This window comes from Chiloscyllium punctatum, chromosome 39 (assembly GCF_047496795.1).
Source record: "Chiloscyllium punctatum isolate Juve2018m chromosome 39, sChiPun1.3, whole genome shotgun sequence".
NCBI classification, from domain to species: domain Eukaryota; kingdom Metazoa; phylum Chordata; class Chondrichthyes; order Orectolobiformes; family Hemiscylliidae; genus Chiloscyllium; species Chiloscyllium punctatum.
In genome coordinates this window covers 25,061,407-25,082,987 of record NC_092777.1, presented here as the reverse complement: position 1 = coordinate 25,082,987, position 21,581 = coordinate 25,061,407, and the positions used below count along the sequence as shown (strand labels likewise).

Genomic DNA, 21,581 nt, shown 5'->3' with positions numbered 1-21,581 from the left:
CCCTGGCTTGGGATCACAGTCATTCCTTCATTTCCTGCAACAAAATCCTCAAATTCCCTTCATAACAGCAGTGTGTGCACCTACGCCCCAAAGATTTCAACAGTTTGAGGTGAATCTCATTCTCCTTCTCAACAGCAAATACAGATGTGCAACAAATGCTGCCCTAGTCAGTGATGCCCATGAACAAATTAAGAAAAAAAAAGGCAGACTACTTTTGCACTTACCGACTATTTCTTCACCAAGAGAGATTGTACAGTTTCCACTGCTGCTGCTTCTCTTCATCTTGCCCACTAAATCCAAATTCCTCCTGGCCCTCATTTAGTTTCTCCCACGTTCACACTTGCAACTATTGCCTCATTCTGTCTTCAAGCTTATTTTGTATCATTTATGATAACAGATGTCTTGATTTTGTTTTAACAATCCTTGATTGCCATGCAGATTGCCCAATACTTAAAATACCTCCGACTGCCCTTATACAGACTCAATTTTAAAGCCACTATGGTGTCCTGCCCCTATCAATATAAATTCTTCCTCAACTAGATCCTCATATCTGCAACCTGCACTCCTGGAAGACCTCCACAGCCATACCTCTCTTTTCTAACTCCCTACTGAATTCAAATTGATTTACCACCTTTGCCACTGCACAATAAACTGTGAATATACTACAGTCTCTCTCAGTCCTGCTCAAAGAATATCAGTCTCTGACATGGTCATCCCATTGAAATGATCACTTGGTTATATACTTTCTTCAGTGACTAACCCATAATAAATGAGTGATGTTTAATTCCAAACCTAGGAATCATCCTATGTGGAACTGTAAATGGCAACACTGCTTTTTCTTCAGCAATGATCTGCTGCATATTACAATAGACTATTTTCCTCTGTTACAACTTAAGTGGTTAAAACTTCCTCACCCAAAACAAGTGGTGCTCAAATTACTGCTGTCAAGATATATAATTCGGCAACTTGCAAACACATGTGTCAGATTTAGCATTGGGAAGACCATGTATTAGAAATCAGGTACTTCCCAACCCATCAACATTTAAGAAATATTCTGCTTTTCTGTTTTCTTGCCCAAAACAAATAACTGCACAATTATTTATGTGATATCCCTTCTGTCATCTTCTAGACCATTCATTTAGCCTGGCCAACCCTCTTGAAGTCTTCTTGCATCCTCATCACAATTTAATTTTTCCAACCAGTTTGACGTCATCAACAAATCTGGAAATATTACAATAGGTCCCAATTGCCAAATAATTTATGTAGATGGTCAACAGTTGTGGACCTTGCACTGACTCTTTTGCAATATCCCATTAGTAACTGCTTGAATTCCCCAGAATGACCTATTTATTCATAATCCCCGTTCGCTATTAACCAAATCCTAATCCATGCTAGTATATTCCCAATTCCAGGCACTCATTTTACTTACTAAATTTTGGCATGGGACACTATCAAAATAGTGTCTTGAAATCCAAATAAGACTATCTTTTTATTTTTGTGTTTTTAATTTGGGGACTAAAATGGGAAGAGGACTGCTTTAAAAAGGATTATTGCACTTTTAAAAGTCACCAGACACTCATTGTAAAAGCGTGCGAGAGAGCATGAAAGTGAGAGAAACTGTCTAGTTGCAAACAAGCTAGAGAAAAGCACTATGTTCAAATGGAGATTCTGCTGGCATTAAAGTAACAGTTTGAACTTAGGAATGGTGATCCATAGTCCATTACAAAGGCCTTGTGCCTGTCAATAACTGTGTGATTGTCAGCTTCTGGGTAAGAATATAAGGGTCAGAAGGAACCAGAAACCAGACCCCTGAACCATAGGAAACTGTTCTTCCTTGAAGTAAAAATGACCTCATGCCTGAAGAAAGGCAGCTTATTTCTCTTATCAGTTGCTGTAAGCTTTGGGTTTTGAACAATGAGTCAAAGACATTTTAAGATGTGAATCAGTCACTCTTCACCTCTCGAAAGCAAGTGAAAGTACCTGAAGGAGAAGCGAGGCATAGAGCCAGAGATTCACAGATGGAAACAGACCGTTCAGTCCAACTTGCCCATGTCAATCAGATATCCGAACCTAATCTAGTCCCATTTGCCACCACTTATTCCATATCCCTCTAACCCTTCCTATTCATATACCCATCCAAATGCCTTTTAAATGTTGGAATTGTACCAGCCTCCACCACTTCTTCTGGCAACTCATTAAATACACACACCACTCTCTGCGTGAAAAAGTTGCCCTTTAAGGTGCCTTTTATGTCTTTCCCCTAAACCTATGCCCTTTAGTTCTGGACTCCATATTCTAGGGAAAAGACTTTGTCTATTCACCCTATTCATGCCCCTCATCACTTTATAAATCTCTTTGAGGTCACCCCTCAGCCTCCGATGCTCCAGGGAAAACAGTCCCAGCCTATTCTGCCTCTCCCTATAGCTCAAATCCTCCAACCCTGGCAACATCCTTGTAAATCTTTTCTGAACCCTTTCAAGTTTCACAACATTCTTCCAATAAGAGGGAGACGAGAATTATACACAGAGTCATAGAGATGTACAGCATGGAAACAGACCCTTCGGCCCAACCTGTCCATGTCGACCAGATATCCCAACCCAATCTAGTCCCACCTGCCAGCACCCGGCCCATATCCCTCCAAATCCTTCCTATTCAGATATCCATTCAAATGCCTCTTAAATGTCCTGACAACTAAACAAAATATCAGCAAACCTTGTGGTTAGGGAGCACTGAGCTGTCTTTCCAATCACTCCCTCCACCCATGACACCCATTTTGTTTTGTCGATGTGGGTACAGTGCATTTGTAGGAGATTTATAAAGGGGTTAATCATTTAAACCAGTAGAATTCTATGTCAACAGTTCAAAATTGTTTACCGGTAACTAGAATACATTTGTTTGCAATAAATAGTGATTATTGTTAAGTACAAAAACTCAGGCTATGTTTTCTGTTAATACGGAATGTACAGGGCCAGCATTGCAGGTAAATTAGGGAATTCTGCATACTTTTACAAATTTTTTAATATTTGCCATGAATCTAGAATTGCAGGGCTTGATCTCCAGCATGTTGTGCGATTGAGGTCGAACAGCCAGCATATCCATTGCATCTCCTTTGTCAGTGTTACAAATAACATTCAAAAAACTCCAACCAGTTTGGCAAGCAAAATTTCCCTTTCAGAAATTCATGACGATTGTCCAATTTTGGCACTCTTTTCCAAATGTTCAGTTATTACATCCTTGAGAATAGATTGCAACATTATGCCCACTACGGACACCATATAAAGGGTTGTCATTTGTCACTCTCCCTCTTCCTACTTATCACTCAGCAGGAACCTTCCCAGAATCTTTATAGAGTCACAAAAGATACCATCAATGCATTGATTATCTTTATTGTTACTTCAAAGCTCTGGGATGAAGCTCATCTAGTCTAGATTTATCAAGCTCCAATCCAGATAATTTTTCAAAAACTATCTCTGCTAATTTCTTTAACCCTTCAATTACACAACTCCCTTAGCAACTCAGCTTTTAAAGATTTTCTATATCTTCTATGACGACATTCAAAATTCAACTCCCATTTTCCTAGTAATTTCCCAGTTCTCCCCAATAAATTCTCCTGTCTCCATATTTTCCTCTCACAACTATACAAGCATTTACAGTCCATCTTTAATATTCCTCATTAACTTGCATTTACTTTTTCCTTTCCTTATTAGTTTCTTGACTGTGCATTAAATTGCCCCCAATCCTCAGACTAGCCATTTTCTCTGGTAACTCTTACAAATCACTCCCTTTGATCTAATGCAATAGTTAACTTCTTTCATTAACTACAGTTGAGTCATATTTCCCATTGGATGTTTGTGCTTTAGAGGTGCTGCTTTTTAATCTCCCCCTTGGCCAAAAAGTGCCTGAAATCAGTTCTCAGGATCTTATTTTCCCTTTCTACTGAAGTTACTGGCACTGACATGGATCTCAACCCCCAGCTGTTCAACATCTCCAGAAGTATGTCCTGTAGTCATTGTGTGACATGGAGTCATAGAGTCAGATGTACAGCACGGAAAAAGACCCTTCGGTCCATGCTGACCAGATATCCCAACCCAATCTAGTCCCAATTGCCAGCACTTAGCCCATATCCCTCTAAACACTTCCTATGCATATACCCATCTAGATGCCTTTCCAAAGCTGCAATTATACGAGCCTCCACCACGTCCTCTGGCAGCTCATTTCATACAGACGCACCACCCTCTGCATGAAAAAGTTACCCCTTGGTCCCTTTTATATCTTTCCTCTCTCACCCTGAACCTATGCCTTCTAGCTCTGGACTCCCCAACCCCAGGGGAAAGACTTTGTCTATTTATCCTATCCATGCCCCTCATGGCATTCTTGAGCCTAATACCGGGGAAGGAACATAAAATCTTGGAATAATGTTTATGGCTGCAGAAATGCCCAGCTGTTACCCTAGCAATAATGCTCGTCCATTCTTGCTCCCCATCTATACGGCTGATTCGCAAATCATATTGCTTAGTTTTGACTGAACTCCCCTGTGGAACTATCACTTTGACTAGTACCCCAAGTGGAAAACCAATTTGCAAAAAAGATGGTCTCAGGGATTTGCTACCTATCTGGTTTTTTTGGTGGTCATCCATTCCATAATCTGCACACCCTAAGCTGCAGTGTGATCACCTTCCTAAATGTCATATCCTCTCATGGATGTGCAACAGTGAATCCAGCCACAGCTTGCGTTCCAAAGCCCAAAGGTCCCGTTTGTGTAGACAGTGACAACTTCTGCAGATCTGTTCAATTGGGACACAAGGTGAGTTAATGACTACCTACATGCTACAGGTTGCACATTCCCCTCAAGTGAGTTATTTTGCTGTATTTTAAATGAACCTTATTTACAAGTAGAATAGCTTACCACTTACAAACATCTTGCACTGCTGAATTGAAGTAGGAACCATATACTTCGTGAAGAAAGTAAATAAAAACTTTGGGGGTGGAGGAAACGACACCTCTACTTAAATCACTTCATCAAACTCGCACTGCCTGGAATCTGCACTCTACTTGAAAGCTGCATGGGAATCTCTCTATTTATGTTAGTTGCAGTTAGAATGCAAGAACCAGACTGAACCAGCTTCTTTTAATAACTGATCAGCTACTCTCCAGTGGAGCTTGTTCACCATGTCAAATGCTGAAAAATACCCATCTTACTTTAACTGTTAAGCCACCCTAAAATATATAAATGCTACTCACAGACCACACTTTTAGAAAGATACTGAAAATTAATAGCTCACCACAAACCAAACTGCAAGTTCAATGTTACATGTCATAGACAACACAGCTGCAAAGTCGACCCATTACTAGCCTTTTACACATTTGAATTTCAAAGACATGGAGTCTATTAAACTAACTATGATAGCTTCTTCAGAGTCAAATTTCAAACTTTTAAACATCAAAAGTGGTGCACTATTGGGAAACTACAAGGTTATGACCACAGTAGCAGAGCCATTTTCAGTGTTTAAACAAGGCCTTCTTATCCTTGCTCAATTTTTTTGAAACCAATCCACGTAGCTGATCAAATAGCAACGAATAACTTTCACACAGCATTTCTTTTCTTTGTGGAGCTCTCCCAATCAATGCTTTTAGCAATGTGTAAGCAAGTCAAACACAGAACTGCTGAATCAGGGTGCAGGAGCACTTATAAAGATGATTAAAAATCTGCAGTTTGGCTATAAATTTCTCAACTGAATTTTCTTCATTCTAAGTGATCACCATGATACATCAGCTTGTTAAGTTTGTCTCCAGCTGCATCCTGTTATCCCAGATAGTGTGAAAAACAGTATCAAACTCTAAAATGCTTAATCTCAGTACATAAAAGGCACTAATGTAAAATGATTCTCAAAAATTTCAAATGTGGTCTGACCAGATGAGTCATGGCAAATCTTCAACAGGAAATGGGGATAAAGTTCAGAACAGGGTTAGTCACATTCTTGTAAAAGCAAACTGAAATGTTACACTGTCAAACGCACAATGAATCTTCAAAACAACTCCACTGCAAGAATGATATCGAAAACAACTTAAAACATTTACAGAAAAAAATACTACCCACACAAATAGAAAAGGTAAATTGCAATTTAAAAAAAAGTCTATATTTCTGTGCAGCTGATCAGGACAAAGCTCACAGAGACAGCCAGCAACGTACATTATCATTTCAATGAGTTTGAAACGTGTACACGTAATAATCCATTAAGATTTTTCTAAGAGATCTGTCAGACCAACAACGTACAGCAGTTTATTTGGCTCTCACAGTGCGTGAAGGTTAAGTTTACAGAAAATTCCAATGGATTTTCACTTGCAACTATGACTACTACATTACATGGTGCTGCTTGACAAATTCACTTTGCAATCATACTGTGATACAGGTATGGAACGAGGACCCATTTGTTCATTTCAGATCAAATACATGTTTGATTCTTTCATCACCAAAATCTGCATGTAAAAATACATCTCATGTAGATCCTATGTAACTGAAAACTACATTCACATTCAAAAGACCCAAGAGAAATTAAAGAGGGGGACAAAGTTACAATTTTTAAAAAATTAATGGTACAAGATATGAAAGTATATTATAGATTGTCCAAACTAAGGCATATAGAAAATCCAAATGAAGTAAAATCTTTTTTCTCTCCCGTGATTTCTCCACATAAACTGCTGACAATGCAATTAACATCCTGCAGACCCTCTGTCACAAAGGTTGCAAACCTACCGTAAGCATATGCATTCTACAAAGGATTGCTTTCATGAACAAGAATGAGAAGCTATAGAGGCTCTCTCTGCATTCAGATTCTACACATGCAGAACCTATGAAAAGTTATTTTAGCCAGGCTCAAAAATAATCTCACGACCTTAAACCCAATTGCTCAGTGTCTCATCCATTAGGTGACCAAAAATGAGTGGTATAGGGATTAAACCACATCCAAATATTGAGAAGAAACTTATTTAAAGAGAGGATGAAAATCTTCAAACTAACATTAAATAAAAGTGAAGTATATTTTTCCCTAGCCAACAGAATAAGGATATAGCCTTTGTGAGGTGGCTCAGCAGAACACTGAAGCCATGGCTCTGTGCTGCATTTTCCAATTCAAATTCCTAATAGTTCAGTGGAGGATCTCTGAATGCAAGGTTTTTCCAAGGTATGACTAAACAAGAGAGGAAACAGAAATGTAGAGGGTACAATAATATTCTATTGAAGATAGTCCTTCTGCAGAAAAAAAAGCAGAGAATAAAAGGACAGGCTCTTATTGTGGAGGCATAGGTACAGGAGAGGTGGTTTTAGGGCCCTGAGTTGATCAGCAATCAGTCCTAATGATAGTGAAGTTGAGGACACACCTAATAGAGTCAGGCCACAAGCAGTTTTAGTGTCTAAATTGCTTTGGCTGCAGATTATATATAATGTCAGGGCAGCAGCTCAAGTAACATCCAGCACATTTCTAATCTTGGTTACAGCAGCAGCAAGGGTTCCACTCTTTTCCAACCACACATTTCTAAAGCCAGTCATGTACAGCTGTGGAGAAATGCAGAGCAGTTTCTCAGGTTTTAAAAGAAATGTTAAAACTATGCCAAGCTTTCAAGCTACATGTTGAATGGTAGAAAGCCTGGGAATCTCAGAAAACAGTTGCAATAACGAAGGGGTTCATGAGAGATTTTGACAATTTGTTTTTGTTTTGAGACTTGGTCTCAACGTAAAACTTATTGGAGCTCGTAAAATAGAACTTATTGCAGATTCCCCTGTCTGTCAAATTACAAATGTTTAGTTCAGAAGGAACAGCATACAAAATTTTCCAATCATAATATGCTAACTGTAAGTACTAAACAAAAGGGATAACACTGTGGAAAAGAACATCAAGGCTTTGGTTGGAAAGCAATTGTCCCACATTTGGTTCAAGTCATTGCTAAAATTCAAAAACCTGGAACCAATTCATTTCATACACTTTATGCATTCGATATTTGCCATGTTAACGATCCCAATGTCATAGTTTTAATGACAATGTTGGTCAGAGAACAAATACTGAATCTATCAGTATGGTTTTTAATTGTCTGCTATTTAAATTGAGTTAATGATTTATTTCAAATTTATTTCAATCATAAGTCATAATTTATTACTTCAACTAGTATCTTTACATTCTACCAGCACATGTACCAGCATAATGGACGGCACGGTGGCTCAGTGATTAGCACTGCTGCCTCACCGCACCAGGGTCCCAGGTTCGATTCCAGCCTCGGGCAACTGTCTGTGTGGAGGTTGCACATTCTCCCTGTGTCTGCTTGGGTTTCCTCTAGGTGCTCCGGTTTCCTTCCACAGTCCAATGATGTGTAGGTCAGGTGAATTGGCCATGCTAAGTTGCCCATAGTGCTAGGTGCATTAGTGGGTCTGGGTGGGTTACTCTTCGGAGGGTCGGGGTGGACTGGTTGGGCCGAAGGGCCTGTTTCCACACTGTAGGGAATCTAATCTAATCTAATCTAATCTCTGCTTTTGCCGGATTATCAATATGCCATTTCCACATTTCCTGATTTTCCATACTTCCCTGGTTTATTCAGGTTCATTTCTGCTGTATCCCATGTTTCCCATCACTGCACTAGCAACAAACCTCAATACTTCCACATTATTTTAAACAAGCATTTTCCTCATACCTCATCAGTTTGTTCTGGGGTTACTTGCTCAACTTGCATCCTTCAGTTTCTCTGACATTCCAGCAGATGGCACTCTAAAGAACTTTCTGGACCGCTGATGTTTTTCGTGTAACCCATAGAGTGCAATTTAATACAGTACTTTATATTTAGAAAGACATCAGCTGTACAACACCAACTGAATGTTCTTATTGCACCATTTCTATACTTAGAACTTGTAAATATGTAACATTTTACAACACAAATGTTACTGTATAGAAATTTTATACTTAACCTCTAACTATCAGTCTTGCCTGAATATACATTAAAACATACTAAAAGTTTTAATTAAACTTCAATTTTTGGATTCTTTGTAAAGAATCGCGTAGTGCATGAAGTCAAATGAAAAAATATTACCCAGTTGCCAATCTGCACTCCTCCAGTTATAAACAAAAAGCAACATTACCATAACCCTGAAAAGAAATCAATTAGGGTATTCAGAGCATCAGCATTAAACTTGCTGTGCTATGCAACCAAGTGACATAACTCCAGCACAATGTACACTTTATAGATAAACTGAATATTATAAATTGTTGCCTGACAAACGTTTAGAACTACTTCTTTAATTTATGTTAAATGGGTCAGGAAGTTTACATTTTAGATGTACATAACTGCATGCAATTTGCATACCTGGAAGATAGAGGTCCCAAAGGAGTTCTGAAACAGGGAACACCCCGTGGCCTTCTTTTCCTAAAAGCCTGTTCTGTTAGTTTGCTTTCAGAAGCAGGGTCTATCCTCCAGAATGAGCCTTTACCAGGTTCCTCTTGGGAACGTGGTACCTTAATGAAGTAGCGATTCAGGGAAAGGTTATGTCGGATAGAATTCTACAAAAAGGAAGAGAAGGGTAAAGAATTTTGCAAAAAGAACACACTTTGTTTTACCGACACCACACAAATTCTGTTCGTATCTACAAAGCTGATATTTGCTTACCTGCCAGCCTTTGTCTGCTGTCCTGTAATATGGATAGTTCTTCGTGATGTGTGTGTAGATTCCACTTAACGTAAGCTGTTTATCTGGTGCAGTTGTGATGGCTTGAACTATTAACTGTGCATAGGAATAAGGTGGCTTGGCATCATCCTGTCATCAAAGAACATTCTGTTAATTCTAGAAAATTAAAACCATAAATTTAAGAGCTTACTTATTCAGTACTGAACAACTTATTTTCTGAAATGGAACAGTTTTTGCTTTTCAACACACCCAAAAAGCATCCACCAAATGCAACCTTTCAGATTTATCACATTCTGTTTAATTGTGTGCAGCTTCCAAGATCCATATTTGTAAATCAATGTTTTCTAAAACTCACCAAAATTTGAAGCACTTACTGCTACAGCTTATCCATGGTTTTCAATATAGCTTTAGGAACATAAATTTGATTTGCTTTAGTCAAAATGTTTTTGAAAATAAGAATGTATTTTATTTTAGTGGATTCCAGACTTGTGCTTCTCCTCTTTTCCCTAGATGAAAGAGTTACAAATAAAGTGAATTTGGGTTCAAAAAGCCACAAGAACGCTGATGAACGGATTATAACAAAACAAACTGGGAATGGAGCGAAATTCATTTATTGCAACAGGGATTGCTCAAAGGTTGGTCACAAAACATTATTTGGGTCTGGTAGACAGAACTTTATACTGCACCTAATTTATGAGTATTGTTTGTTAGATAAAGCAATTCAAAAGCATATTTATGAAAAGTAAATGGAAAACAGAGTCATAGAGATGTACAGCATTGAAACAGACCCTTCGGTCCAACCCGTTCCATGCCGACCAGATATCCCAACCCAATCTGGTCCCACCTGCCAGCACCCGGCCCATATCCCTCCAAACCCTTCCTATTCATATACCCATCCAGATGCCTCTTAAATGTTGCAATTGTACCAGCCTCCACCACTTTCTCTGGCAGCTCATTCCATACACTTATCACCCTCTGCGTGAAAAAGTTGCCCCTTAGGTCTCTTTTATATCTTTCCCCTCTCACCCTAAACCTATGCCCTCTAGTTCTGGACTCCACGACCCCAGGGAAAAGAGTTTGCCTACTTATCCTATCCATGCCCCTCATAATTTTATAAACCTCTAAGTATTTTTATAAAATTCCTTACTGCATTTTTAAAAATTTCTACAGTTTAATTCTGAAGACATTTTAAAATATCATCACGAGAAATAGTATTTTTGTCACAAGAAATTATACTTCCGTGCTAACGGATAAAAACAAGTATGATACTGTTAATGCTGTACAACTCATTTCATAAACACAAATTTAGTTAAAATATATGGAATTTTCAAGCTTTTACACACTGCAGTTCCATAATGGAATAGTGAGAAACTAATTCTAGCCCCTCACAATAAGTTGGGAGTTTATGTGCCTTTTAACAGAAAGCAGCACACCAGTCCAGGCTTGTAAGATTAGATTAGCTTCCCTAGTGTGGAAACACACTGACCTTCCAAAGAGTAATCCACCCAGACCCATTTCCCTCAGACTAATGCACCTAACACCAAGGGCAATTTAGCATGGCCAATTCACCTGACACGTACATCTTTGGATTGTGGGAGGAAACCAGAGCACCCAGAGGAAACCCATGTAGACAAGGGGCTGGAATTGAACCTGGGTCCCTGGTGCTGTGAGGCAGCACTGCTAACCACTGAGCCACCATGCCGCCTCGAGCAGGAGGGAACTCAGTTACTTCTCTAACCTCCCCCCATCCCCCACCCTTCCCCTCCCCAGCCCTTTCAGGGTAGCCCTGCTTGGAATACCAACCTCCACTCTGCCTCATTCTCCAACGGTGGCAGGGCTCCTCTGCCTTGCTCTACCCTACCTACTTAATCTCCTCTCTGCTTACGCTAGCCCTCCTTAATTCTAAGCCCCTGACTCTCTCAGCTAACCTCTCTCCTTCTAACCACACTCTCTATCCTTTCTGGTTCTGCCAGCCTGGAACTTGTCATTGACTAGGGGATAGAGCGCAGGTAAGCGAGCGTGCATCCTTTCAGCCACTCAGCCTCCCATAAGCTGGAAGGTTGTTGGTGCAGACTCACTCCAGATACCTGGGGCATACAATCAAGCCTGAAAATCAGTACAGTACCTTGAGTATCATCATTTGGTGGTTTTATTAAGCAGAGGCTCTGTCTTTCTCAAACGTACATAAAAGATGACATGGTACTACTCAAAGGAGAACTGTAGAATTCTTGCAATGCCCTAGTCATTATTTGCTTTTCAATCAAAGACCATGAAAACAAATCATCTGGTCATTAGCTTCACTACTGTTTGTGGAATCTTGTCATGAAATATGTGTTGCCACATTTCCCCACAGAACAAGAGTCATCAGTCGAAAATACTTCACTTGGCATGAAGTGTTTTAGAACTTCATAAGGGTGTGAAGGAGGTCAAATAAATGGAAGTTCTTTCTTTACAGTGAAGAGTAGGAGGGTAAGTAAATTGGTGTACTTTCGAGTGTTTAGTGTAGAGTACCACCACAATCTTAAATAGCTAACCTGTGAGCCCTTGAATTAAGACATCAGTGAACATAGAAACAAAAACAACCGTGGGGGCGGGGGGGTGGGCTGGGTGTAGAGGGATGTTTGTGCAGAGATATTTGATCAAGCTGGAAGATAGTGGATGGGGATCCCTCACCTTCTCAATTAAATTGGTGATAGCAAAACTTGTGAATAATTCCTGGACCTACTACAACTGATCCCCTTATGTGGCAAATTGATGCCTACTTAATAACCCTATACCACTGTTGCTGGTATTCACCCAGCAAGGGGATGACGCTTGCTGCATAGGAAGCAAACCTAGCTGAGGCTGTTTCTGGGTACCCAAGCGAAATCCCTCTTTCAAAACACTGAGTGCCTGATCAAAGGTCACAGAATTGGACAGGAGTGTACATGGAGCATATCCTTGTTGCTGATCCTCATTACATGCAAATTTCCATCAAAATCCCTCCGATCATCAGTTCCCTCTAGCCAGTGACAACCCTTGGCCGTGGATCAGTGTCATACCAGCAACAATGGTGGGTTTTCCGCTCCTGGGGAACGGCCTGTAGTTGGCCTATCATCAGGTACTTGGTTGGCTTTTCTATAGAGACAAGGTGGAATTCTTGTTGGCTGTTTAGCTGTTGGCTAAAATACCTACAGTGCATGTGAGAGAAAATTTTGGTGGGGAGTGGGGGGGGTGCAGGGATGATACAGGGAAATAAAACTAATGAGGACAAGAGAGGCTGAAGAGAAATAAAGCTTCATTGTTCGTGAGCAACACAATTCAGACTGTTGTGAAAAAAATGAACTTGTAATACTTGGATGGTGCTTTGATACATTGATAGATGAGTACTCTCCACCAGCTTAAATGAAAAATTCATACTTAGACCCTATATGAAAGATCTTCATGTACTATTTTATGTCTGGAAATAGTTGTTGACCAACATTACCTATACGTTATGTCACACAACTTTCTTATCAGCACTGGAGGTGCACCTATATCACATGGCCCTAGTGCTTCAAAGAACACAGCTCACCATCACTTTCTCAAGGGCAGTTAAGGATGGACAGCAAATGCGTGCCCAGCCAGTGATGTTCATGTTCGGTAAAAGGATTTTCCTCCTCTCTTTGCAAAAAGTTGGTCAAACATATTTTAAAAGCAACTTCTTTGTTTTGTGTGCTGACCTTTGGGCTGTCTCCGTCTGATGTTTCCTTGTCATTCTCAGAGTTGTTTTGTGTAGGGTCAGACATTATTTGCAGGTCAGAATGAAGCCCACGACTTATTCGGTAACCAGAAGAACCTGCACCCCTTGGGCTGGAGGGGCAGGAGTTTGCAGCACTGCGAATAAAACCAAAAAGCTCCGTAAATCAAATGTTGCAGAAGTGCAACAAAAAAAAAATCAGTTATACACTAAATTTTAGAAAAAGTTAACTATAATAGTAGTATGTAGTACTAACTATAATTGTATTTGCTTCCAAAAATAACATACTGTGATAAAATGTCAAGTCTCTGAGAGGTTAACAGTGTTGATCTAAATGCTTGTTAAGAAGTAAATGACCTGGGAGGGCAGCAAACAAGTCATTTACATGAAAGTTTGGAGACATGGAAAAGATTTAAGTGACTAAAATGAAGAAAAAGTACCCAGAGGTATTAAGGGTAAGGGGATATCTTAAAAGGCAGAACTTGGCAACAAGAGCCATTGCTGTTGTGTTATGGACAGGGCACAACATAAAACCTATAGCCTGACAAGTGGTTTCAACGAATGGGGAACAAATCATTTGTGAGCTCGGTTCCTCTAAATTGTAGACAAGTAACTAATTTTCTTTTTCCTCTGATATGCCAAGGATGGACAGTTATCATTTGTGAGAACACAATAAATAGAGGGCAACATATATGGTTCAGCTGCTAATGGCCCAGTGTGATCTTGGGGAGTAGTTGAAAGAAGAATGAGGAGGTTAAGCCCCAATTAATGTGCGGGGTGGCCATTAATAGGCATGTAACAATTAGGGTCTCGCTACTTTGCAAAAGCCAGTGGCTTTGCCATGATCAGAATACCAAGTGCAACAGAGAAAGGCTGTTAACTAGATAGGAGGAGAATATATCATCTATATTTATTACGTTCTTTAACATAAGGGTGTGTTTCACAAGGACATTCTAAAACAAAGTGACACTGAACCACATGAAGAGATAAACAAAAAGGATTCTCTTAAAGGAGGAAAACAAGGTAGAGGAAGGCAGGGAGGGCATTTCACAACTTGAGAGTCAGCTATAGGGGTAACCAGCAATTGTGAAGTCATTAACATCAGGGATATGCAAAGGGATAGAAATCAGACAGACAAAGCAATTTTGGAAGGTGTGGGACTGGATATATTGTAGAGATTTGGATGTTTGAAGCTACGTTACAGAAATGCAAACAGGTCTTCCTAGTGATAACATACATGCAGTCAGAAGTTTATCTCAGAGTTAAATATGATCTTATAGAGGTTTATATCATGAGGGGCATGGATAGGGTCAACAGACAAAGTCTTTTCCCTGTGGGGGAGGGGAGAGTAGGATCCAGAACTAAAAAAGGCATAAAAGTTTAGGATGAGAGGGGAAAGATATAAAAAGAACCTAAGGAGCAACTTTTTCACACAAAGGATGATGTATGGAATGAGCTGTCACAGGAAGTAGTGGAGGCTGGTACTATTACAATAGTTAAAATGCATCTGTATGGGTATATGAACAGGAAGGGTTTAGAGGGATATGGGCCAAGTGCTGGTAAATGGGACTAGATTAGGTTAGGATACTTGGTCGGCATGGACGAGTTCAACCTCCATGCTGCACATCTCTATGACGATGACTCCCAGGCTGTAATCAGACTGATTTAAATCCTCAGACTGTCAGATGTTGCAGGCTGAGAGGAAGGTCAACAAATTTAATTCCTGAGAGAAAGGTCATGTAATAAGCCAGTTTTAGTAATGCTGTAGTTTAGCACCTGGACATTCAAACTTGTAAAATAACAATGCTAGGCAATTTGGAGATCAAGAACATCTTAATCTACTTTTTAGAATGCTCTCTCTCAATTTCTTCCTCTGGCGTATTGCTCCCTTCAAGTCGAAATTCTGAAAGCTTGTCTGTTTAAATAAAGATTTCAGTGACCTCTACTATACAGTTTGTCTATAATTTAAACTGTAACAAATGAACAATTTTGTAGCACAGAAATACAGTTATCCAGCAGCTTACCTGATTGTTCCAGTAGGAGAAGGGAGGGGACTGATCAGATCAGCTATGTTGTCTGGAATGTTTATCTTCAGAGGGGAGATTTGTGGTTGGACTGGCCTCACTGGAGATTCTGGGGCCTCCTGTTTCTCTTTTTTTTCACTGCAGAGTGCAGTAAACGAGATCTTAATATTTGTGCTGGGGAACCTAAAGGTACACCTGGAAAACACAACATTTTCAGTAGGTCTGTTATTTTCTGGTTTTAAAGGTTCCCTTATTCATCTGTACATCTTACATATATAATAAACAATAATTTCTAAAGGTGCCAAATGAAAACAAAAAAGTTAGAAAATACAGTAATTTCACAAGACTATTTCATTAACACGACCACATCAAAAGTGTGCTGTTTCTGCCATTGGTCTTCACAGAGCTAAATAGACTAATTCTTAACCCACACATCTTGGGCGCAGGATGTCCTGTGAAGTAACGGGATCTGGAGTGCAGGGTTATCTTCCTTATTTTGCTTCTCTGCAACATGTGACTCCAAATATGATGCAGCTTTATAGACAAGTTGACACTATTCTGAATGGCTCCTACATATTATTAAAACCAACGTTGCCAAACTTTATGGTCTTCAAAGTGTCACTGAAGCATTTCTTTGTACTCACCTGAAAAACTGGATCTGGTGGTAGGAATGCCTTTTAACCTTAACATGGACACAGCGTCTAGTCCGCTATAATTGATTCTGCAAGAACTTTGTTTGAATGCTTGCAGAGCTTGCTTCACTGAGGACATGAACATTTGTATGACCATCTTCCCACTGAATGTGGACTGCAGCAGAGGCATGGCTGAGAGAAGTTCTCAATCACTCGCGCTGCTATACACAGTCTGTGTCTCTGTGAAACACAGAAGTGTGGTGATGACTGTTGCTCAGTGCACATGAGATTTTGATGACTTGTGAAGGACAATGTCAAACACTTGCTGCTGTACTCTGTAGAAACCTGAAATGGCGCAGCTGATCTGCTGTGGATGTCATCAATTGCAGCCTTCCGAGTGTGGTGCTGTGAAAGTATGGAAAGTGTTCAAGAAATTCCAGAGTCACTCCTTCATACTTAGGAGGTAGATCATTTGATAGAAGAGTTATATTTCAGCGACAATTAAAGATAGATCAAGTTTCTTATGTGCAGAAATGCAAAGATTAAGAATCTTAACTTAAATCTCTTGGATAAAACAGCAGTTAAGTCTTAAGCAAAATAGAGTGGCACTACTTGTATTTGAAAACTACATGGAGTGAGTGTCTGGAAGATAGCTTATGGTTTCTCCAAACATTCTCATGAACTTTAAAATCTACCTTCTCAAACTGCCAACTTAGCATGTAGCATGTGTGTCAAGGATTAAAAGGTTGAAGATACTGGAAAGCATATCTTCAAAAACTCCTTAGACATTAATCCACAATCACTGAGACCCAGATTGTGCATCAGCAACATGAGCGCTTGAGAAATTCTGTCAGCCATGCCTTTGCTGCACTCCAAGACAGACAATACTACATGTACAAAGTTCAAAAAGGCAGCATGCAATCAATTTTAAAACTGGCCTGGAAGGCTTGTCATTTTTGAAAAAGCAAACATCCAAAATGAACTTGATGCTATTTCTCCTTCACAAAAACTTAGAAATTCAAAAACTGCTTAATAATGCTCTTAACAAATCGGCAAATCATTTAAAAAGCTCATTAAAAATGCAAATAATAGAGCTGAAGCACTGGCAACAATCTTCACCCAGAAGCACTGAGTGACTGAGCCATTTCCACCTCATCCAGTGATCCCAGTATCACAGAATGCCGTTTTCAACCAATATAAATCACTGCATGTGTTTTTGAGAAATGGTTGGAAGCACTAGATACTGCAAAGATTATGGCCCTTAACAATGTTCCAGCAATTGTACTGAAGCTTTGTGCTCAAAACCTTGTTGCTTCTCTAGCCAAACTATTTCAGTCCAACTACATATAACACTGGCATCTAACTGGCAATGTGGAAAACTGTTCAGGTATACCATTTACAAAAAACCTAACTTGACCGATCACCACCCTAGTTCTCCTCTCAATCAATCGATAGTGATGGAAAGGGTGTCATCAACAGCACTCTTCAGCAGTATTTGTTTATCAATAACTGCGTGCTGACACTCAATTTGGGTCCTTCCAAGGCCACTTGTTCCCTGACCTCATTATAGCCCTTGGTTCAAACAGACAAGAAGTGCTGAATTCCAGAGATGAAGCAAGTGTAACTGCCCATGACCTCAAGGCAGTATTTAAGGGAGTGCGGCATCAAACAGCCATAGCAAAAATAGAATCAATGGGAATTATGGGAGAAAACTCCAATCAGAAGAGAGTTTTATCTAGCACAAGGAAACGTGGTTGTGCATATCAATTCAATCATCTCAGCTCCAGGAGTTCACCACGCAGTATTGTAGAGCCAATCAGCTTAAGCTACATCAATGACATTCTCCCCATCATAAAGATCAGAACTGGAGATTTTTACTAATGATTGTTCAACATTCAGCACTGTACACAAATGCTCAAATAATGATGCAGTACATGTCCAAATACAGCAATATCCAGGCTTTGGCTGACAAGGAGCAAATACTATTCATGCCACAAACATGCCAGGCAATAGCCATCTCCAACAAAAGAGAATCAAAGCATTGTATTTGACATTCAATGGCATACTATGATTGATACCCTCAATATCAATATCCTGGGGGTTACACTTGCCCCCCCAAAAAATGATCTGGACTCTGTATAAATACAGTGGCTTCAAGAGAAGGTCAGATGCTAGGAATCCTACTTCAAATAACTCATCTAACCTTTCAAAGCCTGTCCACCATCCACATATTCAAATCAGGAATATGATGGAATTCTCCCTACGAGCCTAGGATGAATGCTGTTCCAACAACACAAGATGATCTACACTATCCAGAATGAAGTAGCTGCTTGACTGGCACCACATCCACAAGTATTCACACTCTCCACTACCAATGCACAGTATAGCATTATAGATCAGCTTCAAACTCCACTGTAGAAATTCATCAAGGTCCTTAAACAGAACGTTTCAAACCTGTAACTACTTGTTATGACACTGGATAAACCCTTCTGCTAATTTAAACCCAACAAGAGAAGCTCATCTTGCGCCATAATCTGTTAAATTCCAAGAGGCAAAGAACTATCCCATATTTCATTATTTAAAGAATAAAATTGTTAATTTTTAGTTCAAGTCCAACAGAGAACATGAAAATCACTTTTTATAACTCTTTTCTCTTAAACCTATCTTTTACCTCCCACTCTACAATACTGGTTCAATAAAAAACCCTGATTTAGATTTACAAAAAAAAACTCATGCTTCAAAACCAGTCAGCTCTGTCGATTTTCCTCTGGGTTTTCCTGGATAGTCTCTTCTGTGGTCTTCTGCTGCACAACGTTTCTTCTGGACAGGCACCTTTCAGAAAACTATTTGCTTGGCAGTTCTCCCCTAACTGTTCAAAATGTCCGGTTTTATACCCCAAAATGAATCATTTCATTGGCTTGATGTCACCAAGACAGTAAATACAAATTCTATTGGATTTTGATATTTGGGGCATAATTTAAACTGATTGGCCAAATTTGAATTTGTTTTTGTTCCACAGCAACATAACTCCAGCTATTTGTTTCAACCAAGTGTTACATTTTTACCTTATTCAGAACTCTGTGCTTTCAGTCAGTCCTTGCTAGCTTCCTCTCTCTCAAAAGGTACAGTACACACCTACACCTTCATAACACCTTCTCCCTTAATAAAACAAAATGAACCATCATAACGAAAAGGTGGCTTCTTTTTTCCTATTCCTTACTCACATTACCATGACCTACATATGACTTTAATCTAAGTTCATATTAACTTCTTGCCACATATAACATTGAATAGATACCAATTTCATCTATACTTGATCAGTTAAATTCACAATCATGCATCTGTGATTACATTCTTACGACCCGCAATATGAATGATTTGTAAATTAAAAGCCTGTAACACAGGACTCCAATGAAATAGTTTCATATTCTTGCCTTTAAGGCATTCCAAGAACCATGGGCGGCACAGTTGTTAGCACTGCTGTCCCGCAGCGCCAGGGACCTGGGTTCGGTTCCAGCTTCTGGCGACTGTGTGGAGTTTGCACATTCTCCCTGTGTCTACGTGGGTTTCCTCTGGGTACTCCGGTTTCCTCCCACAGTCCAAACATGTGCAGGTGAGGTGAATTGGCCATGCTAAATTGCCCATAGTGATAGGTGCATGAGTGGAGGGATGGGTCTGGGTGGGCGACTCTTCGGAGGGTCGGTGTGGACTTGTTGGGTCGAAGGGACTGTTTCTGCACTGTAGGGAATCTAATCTAATCTAATCACCTATTAGTTAAGAACAGTAAGAGGATTGTGATCCACGTATGTTACCATCTCTGACACATTGTGATATACACATTAAAATGTTATAAGGCCAGTACCAAACTCAATAATTCTTTATCTATCATGGAGTATTTTCTCTGATGGATGTTGCGTTTCTTCGAAAAGGAACCAACTGCCCATTCAATCCCACCCCCAGCTTCCTGTAGCAGTACAGCTCCAACTCCTATATTACTAGTATTGATGGCAACTTTGAAAGGTTTCAAAAAAAATGCGGTGTAGCTAAAACTGGTGTGGTGGTTAATATTGCTTTTAAAATGGTCGAATGCCTCCTGGCATTGTTCTATCCACCGAAACACTGGGTTCTTCTTCAGCAAATCAGTTAACGGTGTCATTGCACTGCTGAGGTTTGGAACAAATTTCTGATAGAATCTGCATAGTCCCAAGAATTGAAGCACCTCTTTCTTCGAGGTTAGTCATGGAAATTCCTTGATGGCCTTCAATCTTTGTATTCCGTGGGGTCAATCTTCCATGACCGATATTATATCCCAAAACGTCACCTCTGCTTTCGCAAATTCAATTTTGTTTAAGTTTACTACCAGTTTTGCTTCTCGTAGTCATTCAAAGAGCTCTGCCAACTGTGCCATTTGATCTTTCCAGGACTTAGTAAAGATCTCATCATTCAAATAGACTGCACAGTTTGTTAACCTAGTCACAACTCTATTCATGAGTCTTTGGAATGTGACAGGTGCGTTCTTCATTCCAAAGGGCATCACTTTAAACTGATATAGCCCATTTGGGTTACAAACACAAATTTCTTTTACCATCTCTGGTAAAGGTACTGCCAATAACCACGGAGCAAGTTCAACTTGGTGATGTAACTCACTTGTCCAACTTTCCTCAAAACAGTCCTCCAATCTCAGTATTGAATATGAGTCCGATTTTGTAATGGCATTGACCTTCCGATAATCCACCCAAAATTGTTGAGTCCCGTCCGGTTTGGGAACTAAGACAATCAACGAACTCCACTCGATCTGGCCTCCACCTCCTTCTGGATCTGCCTGGCTTTGAAAGGCTGAAGCAGATAGGGTGTTGTTTTATTGGAACAGTACTCCCTACATCTACTTTATGTACAACAGCATTAGTCCTCGCCATCTGATTCCTACATGTGTCCTCATACTGTAGTAACAAATCTTTCAACTACGTTCTTTGCTCCTGAAATAGATAGTTTCCACTTCTCAAGGAATTCATTTTTTAAAACATATTTTGAGGCACATCAAAATCCACAACATCTGAATTTGATTCCTAACTCTGCAGGGCAGTAACTAACACCCGTTTCTTGAGTTCTTTCTCTCTTCTAGTTATCTGGTGGGGACCTACATTATCAATTATAACCCATATGAAAGGTTCTTCGAACGCAGGAACTGGCAACAAAGGTGCTGGTTTTATGACTGCCTGTGGCTTACCTATCATTTGTCACGTATGACATGTATGGCAAAAGTTAACCACATCCTTGTACATTCCAGGCCAGTAAAAATGTTTTTGTATCTTAGCCTGAGTCTTTCGTACCCCTAGGTGACCTCCTACAGGTGGCTCATGTGCTACCTGTAACACATTCTGTCTGTATGCTACCGGTAACACAATGTGGCGCACTTTAGCTCATTTCTCCTCTACACTAACCTGCCATGGTCTCCATTTCAGTCTTAGGATTCTAGCTTTCAGATAATAACCCTTAGGAATATTCTCTGCCTCCTTTTCGGAGTACGCATCTGCATACATTTTT

At 39.8% G+C, this 21,581-nt stretch overlaps 1 protein-coding gene across 1 annotated transcript in view; it reads right to left on the bottom strand.

Moving 5' to 3' along the window:
• Positions 1-21,581, bottom strand: part of foxk2b (forkhead box K2b) — a 129,054-nt gene that overhangs the window by 23,314 nt on the left and 84,159 nt on the right. The window contains exons 2-5 of the mRNA XM_072558317.1: positions 15,406-15,600; positions 13,365-13,518; positions 9,646-9,792; positions 9,346-9,539 (exon numbers count right to left, since the gene is read on the bottom strand). Of these exons, the coding sequence (XP_072414418.1) occupies positions 9,346-9,539; positions 9,646-9,792; positions 13,365-13,518; positions 15,406-15,600 (690 nt within the window). The remainder of the gene's footprint in view (positions 1-9,345; positions 9,540-9,645; positions 9,793-13,364; positions 13,519-15,405; positions 15,601-21,581) is intronic.